Genomic DNA, 17,682 nt, shown 5'->3' with positions numbered 1-17,682 from the left:
TGTTCTGGGCCAGCAGTAGAGATGTGGCAGCTTCCAAAGAGTGTCCTTTTTCTCCGAGTTAGTTCACAGAGCTGCCTCCCTTGGGAGCAATCCTTCCAACTTTTCACCTCCTTGCCTTGCTACCCCTGAACCCCCTCCTCAACCCTACCCCGGCATATTCCTTAATCCTCTCACTCAAAAATTGAGACCATACCACTCCCCCACGTTGTTTGTGGATAAAATTAATGAGCGTATAGTATGACCAGAGCCTGTCTCCTCATACTCCCATGGAACCTGCATAGCAGGGGCATGGCAGGGAAGATAAAGGAGAAGGTGCTGTCTGGGTTTTTCCCTGCTTTGCTGTTCTGGAATCTCACCAGCCACCCCCTTGCTCAGTTTCCCACTGCTACATCATTAAAAGTCGATCTTAAGAAATTGGTGTTACCTTGGGAGCCCTACTTCGAGGAAGGTCAGGCCATAAATAGGTTGAAATTATTTCCTACCTGCTGAGGAGGGTTTTCAAGACCTTAATGAGGAAGCTGACTTTCCTGCTTGTCCTCCCATTCTAAAGACCCCTCCACAGCACTTTGTCATTGCCTCTCCCTCCACCTGACTGATCGTGGAGCCCCTTCAATCCAACCTCTCATTTCACAAATGGGGAAACTGAGGCACAGAGTGGCTAAGTAACTTATATGAATTTTTATGATTGAGTATTTCTTCAAGGACATGCCCAGCGCCAGCCTTTGCTTCAACATTGTCCCATGTCCAGAATTCTCTTCCCCCTCACTCCTGCTTCATCCTTCAAGATTCACCTCAAATCTGACATCCTGCAACAGCTCTTTCCCTGACCGTTCTGTTATCTTTGTTAGATGGAGATGATGTTACTACCCCCACTTTATAGCTGAGGACATCAGGCTCAGAGGGATAGATTAGGTTGTCTGAAGTCACTCAGGTGGAAGCTGAGAGGCTGAATCTTCTAACCTCTAGCACCGATGCCCTTTCTGCACCAGCTGCCTTCTCTGCTTTTCTCTCTGCTCTCCTAGGTCCTCCACTCATCCCTCTTTCTCCCACCTTTTTAACCCCCCATTCTGAGGCTGTAGAGCCAGGCCTGTCTGGCAGAAATGATTCCCAAGGACCATCAAGAGGCCAGCTCTAGCTCTGGGTTAGACTCAGAGAATTGTGCCCTGCCAAGGGCAGGGGCTTGTCCTAGGGCTCTTATGAATACCTGGTGATGATGACATAGGCTGTTTGTAGAATGACAGGCCAACCAACCAAGCCAGTTTATTCCTCTAGATTCTTCCACCAAGACATCTTTCCTTAAAGGAAATGAGTCATATTTAATGTGGGGAAAGTGGGGGCTGGGTGTGGAGGCTGTCATGAGACTAGTGCTTCAAGGCTTTGTGACTTCATCAGTGTGAGATACAGTGGACAGCTCATTGGCTCTGGAGTTGGAAGACCTGGGTCCAGATCTCTCCTTTGTGACCTTGTGACCTTGGACAAGTCATTCATCTCCTCGGACCTCAGCTTTCTCATCTGTAAAGAGAAGGGATTGGATGAGAAAGCCTCTGAGGTCCCATTCAGCACCAGGCCTCTGGTCCTAGGACCTTTGTGTCTTTGGGCAGTTGGGTGGTACATTGGACAGCACTCTGGCCCTGGAGTCCGAAAGTTGTTGTTGTTCAATTGTTTCAGTCATGTCTGACTCTTTGTGACCTCATTTGGGGTTTTCTTGACATAGATATTAGAGTGATTTGCCTTTTCCTTCTTTAACTCATTTTACAGATGAGGAAACTAAGGCAAACAGGATTAAGTGACTTGCCCAGGGTCGCACAGTTATGAAGTGTCTGAGGCCAGATTTGAACTCAGGAAGATGAGTCTTCCTCACTTCAGACCCAAGTGCTCTGTGCACTGTGCCACCCAGCTGTCCTTGGAATCAGAAAGACCTGCGTTCAAGTGTGACCTCAGAGACTAGCTGTATGACTGTGGGCACGTCACTTAACGACTGTGTCTCAGTTTCCTCATCTGTAAAAATGGAGATAATAACAGTACCTACCTCCTAGTATTGTGAGGATGAGATATGATGAGATAAGAATCATAGAGTGCTTAGCACGGTGCCTGGCACTTTGTAATAGCTGTGTAAGTGTTAGCTGTTATTACTATTTTTATTACCTACCTCCCAGGGTCATTGTGAGGTTCGGGTGATATAATAATTGGAAAGCACAGTGCCCGGCACATAGTAAGTGCTTTAGAAATGTTATTAACTGATATTATTTCTAGACTGTGTGCCTGGTGGCAGAGGCTAGCCTGTTGCTGTGGGCTAGCCTGCTGCTTGGGGCTAGGCAGTCTGAACTTAGCTAGCCTGGTCTTCAGACAGAAAGCAAATAGGCTGTCACCTGCCAGATTTGGACGTTATCATTGAGTCACATGGTATGGATATGCAATGAATCCACAATTTGTATGTTGAGTACATCATTGATTTTATGACTCATCATAAGCAAGAGGAACAAAGATTTAGAGTTAGAAGGGACCTCAGAGGCTGTCTGATAGTTCGAGCCTCTTATTTTATGGAAGAGGAAACTGAAGCCCAAAGATATTTGAATGACTTATCTAAAGTCCCCTGGTAGTAAGATTCAGAGGCAAGATTCGAATCCAGGTCTTTTGACTCCAGAGCCAGGGTGCTTTCCACTGAAGCATGCTTCCTCAAGTTAATGGTAGAAGAGTAATTTCAGGTTGTAGGATGGGGTCCTGGGGCTGAAGACTTATGCTTTCTCCCTCTTGTCCTCCTCCAGGCATCGACCAAGGTCAGATGACCTACGATGGGCAGCACTGGCATGCCACCGAAACCTGCTTCTGCTGTGCTCACTGCAAGAAATCTCTCCTGGGGCGTCCTTTCCTGCCAAAGCAAGGCCAGATCTTCTGCTCGCGGGCCTGTAGTGCAGGGGAGGATCCCAACGGCTCCGACTCATCGGATTCTGCATTTCAGAACGCCCGGGCCAAGGAGTCCCGGCGCAGCGCCAAGATCGGTAAGAACAAAGGCAAGGCGGAGGAGTCCCTGTTGAACCCGTGTGGCCAGCTGCAGGTGACCTCCAACCGGCTCTCGGCCGACGTGGACCCCCTGTCCCTGCAGATGGATCTGCTCAGTTTGTCGAGCCAGACGCCCAGCCTCAACAGGGAGCATGTCTGGCGGAGCCGAGATGAGCTGTACCACTATGGGAATAAGATGGAGCAGAGCCCGTCGCAGAGCCCCATGCAGCTCCTCAGCCAGTGCAACATGAGAACTTCCTACAGCCCGGCACAGGTGGCCGCGGCGCAGCCCGACATGTGGGGAAAGCATTTCAGCAATCCCAAAAGGAGCTCATCCCTGGCCATGAAGGGACACAGCGGCAGCTTCATGAAGGAATGTCGGGAGGACTATTACCCGGCCAGGCTGCGCTCCCAAGAGAGCTACAGCGATATGTCCAATCAGAGCTTTAGTGAAACCCGAGGAAATATCAAAGTCCCCAAATATGAGGAGGAGGAAGAGGAAGGAGGCTTGTCCTCTCAGCCCTGCCGCACCCGCCATCCGCTCAGTGCAATGAAGTATTCGGAGGATCTCACGCCTACAGAGCAAACCCCCAGGGGCTCCATGGAATCGCTGGCACTGTCCAACGCAACAGGTAAGCCAGGTTTGTCTGAGCCGCACTGGATCCTGCAGAGACCTGCTGCTGGCTTGAAGGCTTGGCTTGGCGTCCTTACCGTGTCCCCTTATGGCATTGCATTTCTGAGGCTGTTGGGGGTGAGGGAAAGTGAGCCAAATCCTGAGGCACTCTCTAAGACTTTCTAAACCGCCCCCCCCAATAACTCCCCCACACACAGAGCATCATACTAGGGAGCTGGGAATGTGTGATTCCTCTACCAAGAGAGAGCAATACAGGTGAGCCCACAGGACAAGAGAAAAGCACGTCTTTCGTCTCACCCCCGTTCAGCCATCTGCAGGTGTGTGCGTGTGTGGAAGCATGTAGACACACACACACACACACACACTGTGCCTGCCAAGGCAGAAGAGTCTGCCTGGGGGAGAACACAGAAGAGGGAGATGGAGAGGGAGAGGGAGCGGCCAGTGAGGTATCATTAGGACTGAGTGGAGTTCACACCTTCTTAACTTCCCTTTCTTCCACTTGGAACTTTTTTTTTGGGGGGGGTATAATTGCTTTTACATCCAGCTCATATCTCACGTCTGAAGCTTACTATGCCTTAATCTCCTTGAACCTCTGTTTCCTTCTGTGTAAAATGGAGGGATTGGACAAGTGGCTGCCTCCAAGGTCCCTTCTGGTTCCAGATTTGAGATCTCTTGATTTCCTGTCATGCCTAGGGAAGGGAAGCAGCCATCGCTGCCTCCATTTTACAGATGAACAGACCCAGGCCTAGTCAGGCCCAGTGCCCAAGGGGCCACAGTAAATTAATGTCAGAGCCAGGAGCAGAATCCAGGTGACTTTGGCCTTGAGACGTCAAGGCTCAAGGGGGCACAGACATGAGTCGTCTTAAAGTCTCTGACGATCTGTCGCACAGAAGATGGATCAGACTGGCTCTGTTTGGCAGAACTAGGGACAATGACTAGAAGTAGCAAGGAGGTAGATTTAATAATTAATGATAATAATAATAGCAGCTAACCTATTTAAATTTGGACTGTATTTTACCTATGTAATCTTGTTTGATCAACATTGAGAGGTGGGTGCTATTATTATCCCCATATTACAGGTGGACAAACTGAAGCTGAGAGGTTAAGTGATTTATTTGTCCAGGGTCACAGAGCTAGTAAGTATCAGAGGTTGGATTTGAACTCGTCTTCCTTGCTCCAAGACCTGCTCTCTATCCGTATAGGGCAGTATAATTTTCCTAATACTACAGCAGATAGAACATCGGGCCTGGGGTCAGGAAGGCCTGAGTTAAAATGTAGCTTCAGACACTTTCTAGCTGTGTGACCCTGGGCAAGTCACTTAATTCTGTTTGCCTCTGTTCCTTATCTGTAAAATCAGCTGGAGAAGGAAATCACAGGCCACTCCAGTATCTTTGCCAAGAAACCCAGAATGAGGTCAGAAAGAGTCAGACACTCTTGTCTTCCTCAGTTTCCTCATTTATAAAATGGGGATAATATTAGCACCCACCTCCCATGACTGTTGTGAGGATTAAAAGAAATAATAAGTGTAAAGCACTTAGGACAGTACCTGGTACATAGTAGATACCTTTAATCTTTCTCTTTAACCTCTATTAGAATGTAAACTCCTTGAAGGCAGGTATTGCATTTTTGTCTTTCTTATTATCTCCAGTACTAATCAGTACACTGGCACCTAGGAAGTACTTGTCAATTAATTTAATTTAATCAGTTTAATCCTATCATTAAAGAGCTATGTCATTCTTGTCTTATATCCCTAGTGTGGAGCTCATAGTAGACAATTAATAAATGCTTATTCATTGATTGAATGACTTTTCTGTTTTAATTTATTATTTGACATTTATTATTTCTTTATTTTTAATATCCTTTTCTTTTTTAAATTTTGAATTCCATCACAGTCATATGCCCCATCTTGTTCAACTATTCCCTGATTGATGAGCATCCATTCAATTTCCAATTCTTTGCTAGCACAAAAAGAGCTGCTATAAATATTTATGTATATGGGTCCTTCCTCCCCTTTTTAATCTCTTTGGAGTACAGACTTGGGGTATCACTGGATCAAAGGGTATACACAGTTTTATAGTCCTTTGGGGATAGTTACAAATTATTCTCCAGAATGTTTGAACCAGTATACAGTTCCTCCAACAATTTATTAGTGTACCTATTTTCCCCCATTCCCCTCCAGAATTTGTCATTTGTAATAGATGTAAGGTGGTACCTCAGGGTTGTTTGCATTTCTCTAATCTGTAGGGATTAAGAGCATTCTTTCATATGATTATAGATGGCTTTGATTTCTTCTTCTGAAATTGCCTCTTCAGATCCTTTGACCATTTATCAGTTGGGGAATGGTTCTTAAATTTGACTCAGTTCCATAATTATTTGAGAAATGAGGCTTTTGTCAGAGAACCTTGCTGTAAAATCTTTTGATATTGCTTCATTGTCTATGGTACCTTTTAGCAATATGTAGTTTCCCTGATTATCTCTTTTAATTAGGTCTCTTTTTTGCTTTATTTTGTCTCAGATCATGTTTGTACACCTGCCTTTTTTTACTTCAGCTGAAGCACATCTGTTCCAGCCCTTTATTTTAACTCTCCGTGTGTTTTAAGTGTGTCTTTTGTAAAGAACATTTTGTTGGATTCTGGCTTCTAATCCATTCTTCTATCCACTTCCATTTATGGGTGAGCTCATCCATACACATTCAGTTATGATTACTAACTTCACATCCCTCCCTCCTGTTTTCTTCTTTTTATCCTTTCCTCTCTCTCTCTCTTTATCCTGCCCCTTCCCAAAAGTCTTTTGTTTCTGATCTCTGCCTCCTTTAATTTATTCTCTCCTTTGTCATTTCCCTCTTCCCCTCCTCTTTCCCTTTTTGGTAAGATAGATTTTTATACCCATCTGAGGGTGTGTGTGTTTGTGTGTGTGTGTGTGTGTGTGTGTGTGTGTGTGTGTGTGTGTGTATTCTTCCCTCTTTGAATCAATTCTAAACAGAATGGGATTCAAGCATTGTCTACCACTTCTCTTGCATTTTCCCCTGCACTATAAACGCTCTTCCTTCTATACTTCTTTCATGTGAGAAAATTTTCCCCATTCTACCTCTCCCTTTCTCTTTCTCCCAGTGCATCCTTTTTTCTCAGCCCTTCATGTATTTTGAGATCATCATAACATAATCGACTCACGTTCATGCCCTCTGTCAATGTAGATACCTTGTAACTGTTCTACGAATGATAAAGTTTTTAGGAGTTACATGTATCATCCTCCCATATAGGAACGTAAACAGTTTAACTGTATCGAGTCCCCCAGGATTAGTTTTTCAAGTTTATGTTTTTCTGCTTCTCTTGAGTCTTGTGTTCAATGGTCACATTTTCTGTCCAGCTGTGGTCTTTTCATTAGGAATGCTTGAAAGTCCTCTATGTCATTAAATGTCCATTTTTTCCTCTGAAAGATTATACTCAGTTTTGCTGTGTTGGTTACTCTTGGTTATTATCCTGGCTCCTTTGCCTTCTAGAATATCATACTCTAAGCCCTCTGCTCCTTTAACATGGAAGCTGCTAAATCTTGTGTGATCCTGACTGTGGCTTCACAATATTTGAATTGTTTCTTTCTGGATACTTGCAATATTTTCTCCTTGACCTGGGAGCTCTGGGATTTGGCTATCCTTTTGGCATAGTTTTCATTTTGGGATCTCTTTCAAAAGAGATTCAAAATCAATTCTGATTATAGGGTGTTATTTTCTCCAACAATTTTGTGCCTCTTTTACCAAACTGTTAATTCTTTTTTTCATAATTTTCTTGCACCACTCTCATTTTTTCCTCTACCACTCATCTTTTTTTAAAAAAATTCTTCCAGGAATTCTTGGTTTTGGGTCCAATAAGCATTTTTCTTTAAGACTTTACTTGCAGCTGTTTTCACATTGTTGTCTTCTGGGTTTTTGTTTTGTCTTGGTCCCTGCCACCATAATACCTTTTTATGGTCAGTTTCTTTTTGTTGTTGTTGTTTGTTTATTTTTCTAGTCTGTTTCTTGATTTTGAACTTTATGTTAAAGTTGGGCTCTGCTCACCTGGGATGGGGAGGCACTGTCCCAAGCTTTAGGCTTTTTCATGCTGCTGTTTTCAGAGGGGGTCTACAAGTTTTTGGTGCTTCCAAGGGAGGGTGATCTCAGGTGAAGTATATAGTCTCTGCTCTGGTCTTTACGTAGCAAGGGCCCCAGCTCCCCTGTGGCCACAAGTACTAGTGCTCTTCTCAGCCCTGGAAATGTGACCAGGGCCCTTGCTCCCTTGTGACCACTGAGAAGCAGTGTGTGTGTTCTGGACCTGTGACCTAGAACCATTATGGGCAATAGAGTGGCCTATCAGCACCAGCTGTACCCAGTGCCCGCAGGGTCCCCTGTAATCTCTTCCTGACTAGTTGCTTCACCTTACAGTCTGTGGGCTGGAAGCTCTCAAAATAGCCACTGCTGCCCCTGTTGTGACCGCCTGCAAGGTCCGCTCCTGGTACTGCGAATGCGTGCTCCAGCCTGGCTCCTATCCTGGTGTCAAAGACCTCTCCTGCCGACCTCCTAAGCTGTCGTAGGCTGCAAAAATATCTCACTGTGTCCTCTTGTTGGCTGTGCTGCTCCCAGATTTGATTTGAGGAGCTATTTTTAAATTGTTTAAAGGGCATATTGGGAGAGTTCAATTGGGTTGATGCCTGTACTCCGCCATCTTAACTCCAACCCTGAATGACTTTTCCCTGGAAGTAATGAGGTAGAACTTATTCCAAAGAAGTTTTCTGCACTCAGTAATGGCAGAGGGCTAGCAGAGAACAGTCAGAAACGTGGGGGTGGTCCAACGAAACAGAAGGGAGTGCAAAGATTCTCAGAGCCCCCCTCTGTGTTCCAAATTTGCAGGAACTCAAGATCCTCAGTTCCTAAAGGCGTCCCCAGTCTTCTGTATGTCCTTGAACCAATTAGTTAACTTCTCAGTGCCTCAGGACTTTCTGTCCCCCACTCAGGAAGTTACCCCAGAATCACATCTTGATAATGGAAAAATACCCTACCAGTCTTCTGAAGTGCAACAGGCTATTAGGTGCCAGTCCAACTTACGCTGCTGGGGAAGGGATCATCCTGAGCTCTGGAGTTTCAGGATTGAACACTGTGGCCTTGGAGATTATCTCAGGTGCCTGCACCTGTGTTGGTGTTTGGGGTGATGCCCCCCGCTTCCTCAGGTTCAGCTCTATGCTTGCTTTTGTCTTCTTCTCCACAAAGGCAGGAAAGTATTGCTCCCTTGTACCCAGGCATTTTAGACCTTTATGCGTCCAGGGGTCTGTCAGACACAACAGCGTGGGGGAGAGATTGCAGCAAATCCCACAAAAGTAGCTTTTTAAATTAGTCCTTAGAGTGGCATGTGGATGGACACGTATGTGTCACATGTGGACATGCATGTGCTGCAAGCACATGTCATTGGTTCGATCTGCAAAGTCAGACTTTTCCAACCCCATCATACACTTTTTGAGGGGAAGGGAGTTAGTGGGGTTTCCTTCTGACAGGGTTGGTTTTTTCCTGATTTACTTTGGTCTGAAGATTTAGTGGACTTTGGAAAAACTAGCCCTGGAAAGCAAGTGGCCTAATTTTGCAAAGTCAGTGTGTCTTTAAATTTTAAGACTGCAGTCTCTGTAACAAGGAGGCCCAAACACCTTGAGCCCGGAGCCAAAGTTGGGTTTAATTGATGGTTTTCCCCCCTTCAGTGGTCAGTAATTTACATTATCAAATGACTAGGTTGTAGTTAGTCTGGCAAAGAGAACAGGCCTTTTGAGAGGCAGCATTTTCCCTCAAGCACTGCAGAGAACAATGTCACTATAGTGGTTTATGAACCATGAACCAGAGGTCCAGGCTACCTCCTGTTTTGTTCCCAATCACATTCTGTTTGGAACTGGGAATGTGCAGACCTTTCTCCTTGGAACAATCCTTTCCTTATTATGCATTTATAGACCAAGGCAGGCCGTGCTGCCCTGACGCCTGCACACACACACACACACACACACACACACACACACCCATTTTACCTCTCCCCACCCCTCCCCCACCTCCTTCCTACACACACTCTGCTTGGGGAGCATTAGCGGTTGTACCTTGGGTTAACCCTGTCATGTTCAAACATTCCATCAGCACAGAATAGGGGTGAGGATTTGGGAACACAGATTTAGAGCTCGAAGGTCTCTGAGAGGTCATGTAGGTAGACGTTTTTACAGATAGGGAAACTGAGGCTTGGAGAAGAGAAATGGTTTTCCCAAAATCACACAGAGAGTAGGTAGCAGAGCCAGGATTCATAGGATCATAGATTTCAAAATGGAGGTTAGCTAGTCCAGTCAACTCATTTTACAGATGAGGAATCTGAGGCCCAGAGCAATGAGGTGATTTGTCACACAGGGAATGAGGGGGCAGAGTCAGGATTCAACCCCAGGCCTTCTGGTTCCAGATCCAGAGTACTGCGCCTCCTGACGGTTTAGGTTGTGGAATTGGATTTCCAGCCAACTACTAATGAACGAATTGGAAGAGATAAAGATCTTCAACATAGTAGCCCATGAGTGCCTTTATAGATTTCTTTCAGTGTACCTGAGGAGGGCTTCTGGGATAGAAAAGACAGCATAATGCAATGGAAATAATGCTGGAATGAATGTTAGGAGACCTGGGTTCCAATTCATACTTACTGCTGTGTGACCTTGGGCAAGTAATTTCACCTCTCTCAGCCTCAGTTTCTTCCTCTGTAAAATAAGAGATTGTTAAAATAAGAGATTGTTAAAGCTCTGAATCTATTATCTTGAGATCCTTTCCCCATGTCTATAGTTAACCAATCCAAGTTTTCAATCTAATTCTTACCTAACCCACAAATATACTTCCTTAAGGGAGTAGAGGGAGCAGGCACTTTGAAAGGTGTTCAGGGAAGTCCTTCCTTCCCCAAGATATCTCCCTCAACTTTCCCACCATGGTGCGTGAGATTCCCACAATTAGAGACTCATCCTTTTGGATTCCAGATTTGCCTTTCTACACAGACTATTAAGCTAGTCTAGATAATCCATTCAGTCATTAATTCGTTAGCTTAAATTATCTTCCTGGACAGAAAGCTAGAAGCAGGATTAGGAGGCAAGGATGGTCATTGTGTGTCCAGACGGCAGCCAAGGTCAGAGTCCAGCATAGGAGACCAGGGAGGAAGAGGAGGACAAGGTTCAGAGTCTGGGAAGGCAGGCAGGGCAGTGAAGTGCTGCAGGTCAAGCCAGGCAGCAGCATACAGGAGGAAGCAGAATCAGAGGCTGATGGCCATTGTGCTCTGCCCTGCTTAGGCCATTTCTGCAGAATTGCATTCAGTTCTGATCTGGGGAAAACATCAGTAAACTGGAGAGTGTCCAAAGAAGGCAACCAGGACAGTAGAGGGCCTCAAATTCACCCCATGTGAGGACAGTTAAGCTATAGAAAAGAAGACCCAAGGGGTTCATGATCATTGGCTTCAAGTATTTGAAAGGCTGTTCCTTGGAAGAAGGATATTCTCTCTCTCCCTCTCACCCTCTCCTCTCTCCTCTCACCTCTCACCTCTTTTCTTTCTCTCTCTATCTGTCTCTCTCCTCTCTCTTCTCACCTCTCTTCTCTCTCTCTGTGTCTCTCTCTTTTTCTCTCTGTCTCGTTCTCTCTGTCTTTCTTTCTCTGTGTCTCTCCTCTTACCTCTCTTCTCTCTCTCTGTCTCTCTCTCTTTCTCTTTGTCTCTGTCTCTGTCTCTCTCTGTCTCTCTCTCTATATATATATCTCTGTCTCTGTCTCTCTCTGTCTCTGTCTCTCTCTGTCTCTCTCTCTGTCTCTCTCTGTCTCTCTCTCTCTCTCTCTCTCTCTCTCTCTCTCTCTCTCTCTTGCTTGATCTCAGAGGGCTGAAGTAAGGAGCAGTGGATAGAAGTGAGACAAATGTAGGCTTCACATATGGAAAATCTTCCTAACACCTGGAACCCAGAATGGACATTTGGAAGTCTTCAAACAAAGGCTGATTGGTTGCCTTTATAAATATCAATATATATATATATATATGTTTTATAAATGAAAGTATTTATATTATGTTTTAAGGTTTGCAAAGCACTTTTACAAATATTATCTTACTTGAACTTTACAACAGCCCTGGGAGGTGGGGGATATTATTATTCCCATTTTACCAATGGGGAAACCTAGGTGAACACATGATTAGTAACTAACATGTCCAGGGTCATGTAGCTGGTAAGTGTCTGGGACTGGATTCGAACCCAGGTCTTCCTGGCTCCAGCTCCAGCTCTCTATCTATTGTACCATCTAGGGTACGTTGTAAAATGATTTTTTTTAAGACTTGGGCCAAGTAACTAGATGTACATATTATTTTCCTTAATAGAATATAGTCATGCCAGTGGCCATCCAGGCCACATTCTGCCTGAATGATGAGGAACTTGCCACTCATCCTGAAACAGCTCATTCGCTGTCTTTATTTAGCTCCAGACTTGGCTCTATACCCTGCTAGTGCCTAGAACAGGACTGCTATGGGTGTGGGCTCTTATTGCCACCAGATCTCTGACCCTCTGGGGAGCTCTTTTGGAGAGAATCAAGAGGATTAATAGAATTACACCATGGATATGTTATGGGGTGAGGGGATGTTGCTGTAAATAGGCAGAGGACAGTATAAATGGATGAAGATTCTCGGTTGGGTCAGATGAGCATTTTAGGAGGACAGAGCCAGAAGTGGGAGAGCTCTAAAGACAAACCTTTATGTTGTCACAGTTTTCAAGCCCCAATTCCTGATTGCCACAAATCAGCAGAAAGCGTGACAGGGACCTGAAATGAGAAAGTTAGAGGCCTACAAAGCAAATCACAGGCTGAAGTGAAAATGTGGAGGCAGGGGAGAGAGGGGCCCGCTGGCTCCTTGGGTCAGGGTGGAATTTTTGCAGTAGATACACACCCTTCAGATGCATAACCTCCACACCTTGGCAGTGGAAATTGTCTTGTGCAATCCCAGACGCTGTGGATTGTTGAGGGCCACGGGGCGATGGCTCAGCATTGCTGGCAAACTGGAAAAGAATGTTAAAACAGCAGTTTGGATATGTGGGGTGGGCGAGGGACACGGCTCGGTTTACTGAGCATTGCTGAAATGTTCCTTTTAATCCCTGTAATGCAAAACGTTTCTATATATAATTTTATGAAGAAACTGCCTTCGTATTCGTTTGCATAGGTTGTCTAATTGTCTGTTAAGCCAAAGCCTTTGTTTAAATAGCTGGTTAAAAACTCATCATGCCCAGCTGGCACATATTAGCTGCCAGAGCCACACTTCAGAGGCCACACCCTCAAGGGCCCAGTTTTTCCTGCTCATTGTCCTTCTAGACTGACCAAAGGGATTTCTCCCTTCAGCCTTCTGAGAAGTTGCTCCTATACAGTGCACCCCTCCTTTTTCTACCTTCTCACTCCCTTCCTTGACCCCTCCAAAAACTGATCTATCATTATTGGCCAGTCATCCAGTCTGGCATCCTTATGTTGCCAACCAGGGCTTATTACTGTCATCAAGTAATTACTCTTCCAAGTTTCCCTGTCCAGCAATTTATCCCTCAAAGTATTAACAGATAAAGTGAGAAATGAATCAGTGATGGTTGGTGAAATCCAAAGGGCCTTCAGAAGATAACTCTTAACTCCTGGGCAACTTTCCCACTAATGATGAAGATTTCAGACTAGTGGGGGAGATAGTTTTGGGATGTGAACTTTCTTTGTGAACATCAATCCTAAACATAGGTAGAGTCCATGGGCAGTTTTGACCAAACATACTTCTCCTCTGAGTCTCTGATGAGCTGCTGTAAGTTTATAACTTTCAGAGTTAGGCCTGTCTGGGGTATTGTTCATTAGGAAAGAGAAACCCAGTGGTCTCATGCTCTTCCCTGACTTGGGTGATTTTATTTTAAACGCTGACTTCTTGTCTCTCCCCAAGACAAATAATGATAGTTTCTGAATCTTCTTCTTTTATCTGCTAGGAAAGTAACAGCTATTTAAATCTCAGATCCTAAGATCCCACACAGATCCAGTGTGAGCCATGGTTTAGCCACCCCAGTCAATGAATGAATCATTCTTGCTGGTTCACATCCATTTGTGACGTCCTCCAGAGTGATCTTAGTATGAGGAGGCAGTGAGCTATAGGAGAAAGAGAATTGGCCGTGGTGTGAGAGGGCCTGGGGCCAATGCCTCCATCTAATGCTTATTACCCTTGTGACCTTGGGTGAGTCATTCAACTTCCATGAAAACATCAATAAAATGGAGTTGTACTAGATGGTCCCTAAGAACCCTTTCAGCTCTGAATCAGTGACATACTGTGATATTAATGATAAATTCTGTTTAATGATTCAACAAACATATATTAAACACCTATTTCGCAGTGTTGTATATAGTGTTGGCAACATACAGATAGAAATTAATCAGTTCCTGCCCTCAAAGAGCTTACATTCTATTGGGAGGAGCCAACACGACACTTAATTAAATGGAGGTTCTCTTCCACTATCCAAATTCTGCATGTTATGTTTTCATGCTCCAACCTTCCTTCTTTCCTCCCTGCCCCCATCAGTGTAAAACTGTGCCCCAAACTGGATCACTAACTGAGACGCATACCTGCAGACCTGGTAGGAACTTTAACAACTCCCTTTCCCCAAATGCCGAGATGCCTCTGGGGTCTAGTAAGAATAAATTCCCACTCCTCACTGCAACCCCCATTCTCTGCCACATAATCTAGGCTTCTGGGACTGGCAGCTAGGTGGAATGGTGGGTAGAATGCCATACTTGGAATCAGCAAGGCTAGAGTTTTATTTCTATCTGATTGAAGATTGAGGGCAAAAGGAAAAGGGGGATAGCAAAGGGTGAGACATATGGCTAGCATGAACTTGGACAGACTTGGATAGGTGGGGGTGATAGAAAGATCTGGGGTGCTATGATCTATGGGGTCACAAAGAGTTGGACGTAATTGAATGATTGGGATAACAGTAACACTGACCTTATAGAGTTGTTATGAGCATAAAATGTAATAATGTAGTCAAATGTTATACAGACTTTAAAGTACTATATAGATGTTTACTACTACTGCTACTACTACTACTACTGCTACTACTACTACTACTACTGCTACTGCTACTACTACTGCTGCTGCTGCTGCTGCTACTGCTGCTGCTACTGCTACTACTACTACTACTACTACTACTACTACTACTACTACTACTACTACTACTACTACTACTACTACTATTTCTTATCCATATGGATGGTGAACTACCCCTGTTCTGTCCATTAAATGTTTGGGAAAAGCCAGTGACCTCCATATTACCCAGGGGCCACTGGCAGAAAGACATATTTGCCTCATTTTAGTAGACCCCGTCAGCTGCTGCTGCTCATCTGTCCTTTGTTCTCAAAGAGGACCATGACATTAGGGAGGTGATGCCATGGCTTGCAAGTGAATTGGATTTAAGTGAGGGAGTTCTGTGCAAAGTCACCACCCTCACTTTCTCCTCTGGAGCTATCTGGGTCCAGTGGCAAGATATAGAGCAGGATAGCTCCAGATGGCCCCCAGAACCTATCAAAGAAGCCGAAGGAAAGGGACACTACTGGTCTTTGTTCTGTTTTGTTTATCTCTAGCACGTACTAGGTGTTAGTAAATGCTTGCTGGTTGAACAAATGAATGAATCAAGCAAGCAAAGAAGCCAGCAGCACCACCACCGCCTTCCAGGGTTCCTGTGCATCCTTTCTTGGCCTTAAGGCAATTGGAAACAGCCTCCTCCTTAAAGGGCTCTGAAGACATCTTGTGCATCAAACGATTCTCTGTACACTAAATAGCGTCTTAATGAGTTAAGTGCAGATTAATGTGAAACATGTGGATGGGAAATTCCTTAAAATACACAGCATGGATTCAAAATGAAAAGAGGACAAGGCTTAGCCAAACATGTTGGGAAGTTGGGTCCAGCCCCAAACTCTGGAAAAACTGTTGGAGCTCTTTAGAGAATCTCACATCCCTTCCATCTTAAAAAGTAAATATAGTGTAGCCCATGGGTGGCATCTGGAATTGGATGCTTTAGGGTTGGAGGCTTTTAAGCCTGAAAGACTTTAATTAGAGTTTTCCACCTCTGTGTGGGGTGGGGGGAAAAGATGGCAGAGTGAGAGGAACATAGCAGACAGCAATGTTCTTGGTAAGTGAGTAGTCTTGTTTGGGGAAGGTCCCCACAGCACCATTCCTCCATCATTTCTTCCTTGCCATTCCAGCTTGGACACGTCACCCACAGATGACTGTCACAAATAAGGCCAAGTAAATTGGTGACAGTGGCTGACTGATCTTGCTGCCTCCCAACCAATAAAACTGTGGTTTCCTTTGGCCAGTGCCCGTGTCAGCCATTCAGTCCCCAAATATTTATTGTGATTTCTTCCAGACTAAAATAATGATTGGTTGTGTGACTCTGAGCAAATTATTTAAACTCTCAGTGGTTGAGGCTGCTCTGAATGGTGTAGCAGCAGCCAATGCGCATTGCTAAGGAGAGTTGCTCATGGTTCTGGACAAAACCAAATTGAGATTGGTTTACATTCGTAGAGCATTCTGTGGTTATGAAATGCTTTCACACTGATGATCTCATTTACAGAGAAAAGAGCACTAGAGTCAGAGAGGACCTGGGTTCAAATCTCACATCTACCTACCTGTCTGACCTTGGGCAAGATGACCTCAGTTTCCATAGCAGGAAAGTGAGAGGATTGGAAACTGTAACCCCTGGGGTCCCTAGCTCTGAATCTGTGATGAAAAGATCTTCTCTCGAATTATACAGAAGCCCTGTGAGAGGAGGCAGTGTGAATAGTCCAGGCTCTGTTTTACATCTGCAGCATCAAGTCAGGAGAGAGGAAGGTCCCATCAGTACAAAGTTGTAGAGCTCAGACTGCATACAGATCTTCCAGACTCATCTTTCATGGCTTCAAAATAGTGCAGAATTTCCCATCCAATCAACTCAGGGCATGTCTCCTCTCTCCTTCTCTCTTCCTGCACTATTAAATTTTTTTAAAAAAGCTATGTTAAACTATTCAGGGGTTTAATTATCCAGTCTGTGGACACGCCTTTCTGCCTTTTAACTTCTTTCCACTTTGTAGCTGTGGTTTAGATGTTTCAATATCCTACAGAGCTATCGCTAGGGAATTTTGCACTCAGGGCAAATACCACAAATCGTGTCTGAAGAAGTCAGCTTGAAATGCTCCCTCATTTGAGGGGTGGGAGTGAGAGCAGGGCACGACTCTGCACAAGATATATGGTGAATGCTCTGTCACCAAAGTAAGGTCATTACTGTGGAAGCTGCAGTACAGTGGGTGGTCAGAGAAGGACCAAAGTGGGGCAAGAGAAAGAAAAGGGACAGAAGGCTCCCTGCGGGGCCAGAGAATGGCATAGAAAACCACCTATTGATCTTGTCTGTGTTCTGTTGTATTTTCATTTCGTTAAATATTTCCAAATTACATTTTAATCTGGTTTGTCAAGTATTTGACAATACTCGGCTCTAGGCCAGAGGGTGCTGATCTGCAAAGGTAGAGGGAGTTTCCTCACATGAGAATTCCCAATAACAATGAAATCATCGGTCCAGTTTTGCTCACTAAATGGGCTGCGTGGGTGGCCATGCCCTCCCAATTCTGCCCTCCTGAGCAAAGGAACAGTCACTGCCCTCTAGTTACAGCATTGGTACTAACACTAAGGAGAGGTAGAGATCAGACACAGAGTGTGAGGAAGTTAGATGGTGCTAGGCTTGGAGTTAAGAGGACCTGAGCTGAGGGCCGAATGCTACCATTTGCCACCTCTGTGACGTGTTTATTGCCAATCTCTTAACCTCTCTATCCCTTAGTTTCCTCATCTACAAAATAAGAGGGTTGTACCAGATCAGGGGGTTCCAACCTGGGGTCTGTGAATGTGCTGTGTTTTGCAAACAGATTTCTCCTTCCTGTCTTCTTGGGTACCACCATTATGGGTGATTCATATGGGCCACTGGACTCTGTGGTGATACTGTTCACCCACAGGTTCTTGAGATGTTCGTGGAGG

At 44.9% G+C, this 17,682-nt stretch overlaps 1 protein-coding gene across 2 annotated transcripts in view; it reads left to right on the top strand.

The window, feature by feature from the left end:
* The window catches only part of PRICKLE2 (prickle planar cell polarity protein 2), a 345,204-nt gene that overhangs the window by 300,811 nt on the left and 26,711 nt on the right, over positions 1–17,682 (top strand). For both annotated transcript variants that reach the window (XM_020978307.2, XM_020978309.2), the window contains one exon: positions 2,766–3,632. In XM_020978307.2, coding sequence (XP_020833966.1) covers positions 2,766–3,632 — 867 coding nt within the window. The remainder of the gene's footprint in view (positions 1–2,765; positions 3,633–17,682) is intronic.

Source organism: Phascolarctos cinereus, unplaced genomic scaffold (genome assembly GCF_003287225.1).
Source record: "Phascolarctos cinereus isolate Bilbo 61053 unplaced genomic scaffold, phaCin_HiC Scaffold_4;HRSCAF=312, whole genome shotgun sequence".
In the NCBI taxonomy this organism is placed as follows: Eukaryota; Metazoa; Chordata; class Mammalia; order Diprotodontia; family Phascolarctidae; genus Phascolarctos; species Phascolarctos cinereus.
Note: the sequence above shows the minus strand (reverse complement) of the source record. Positions and strands in the feature narration are given on the sequence as shown.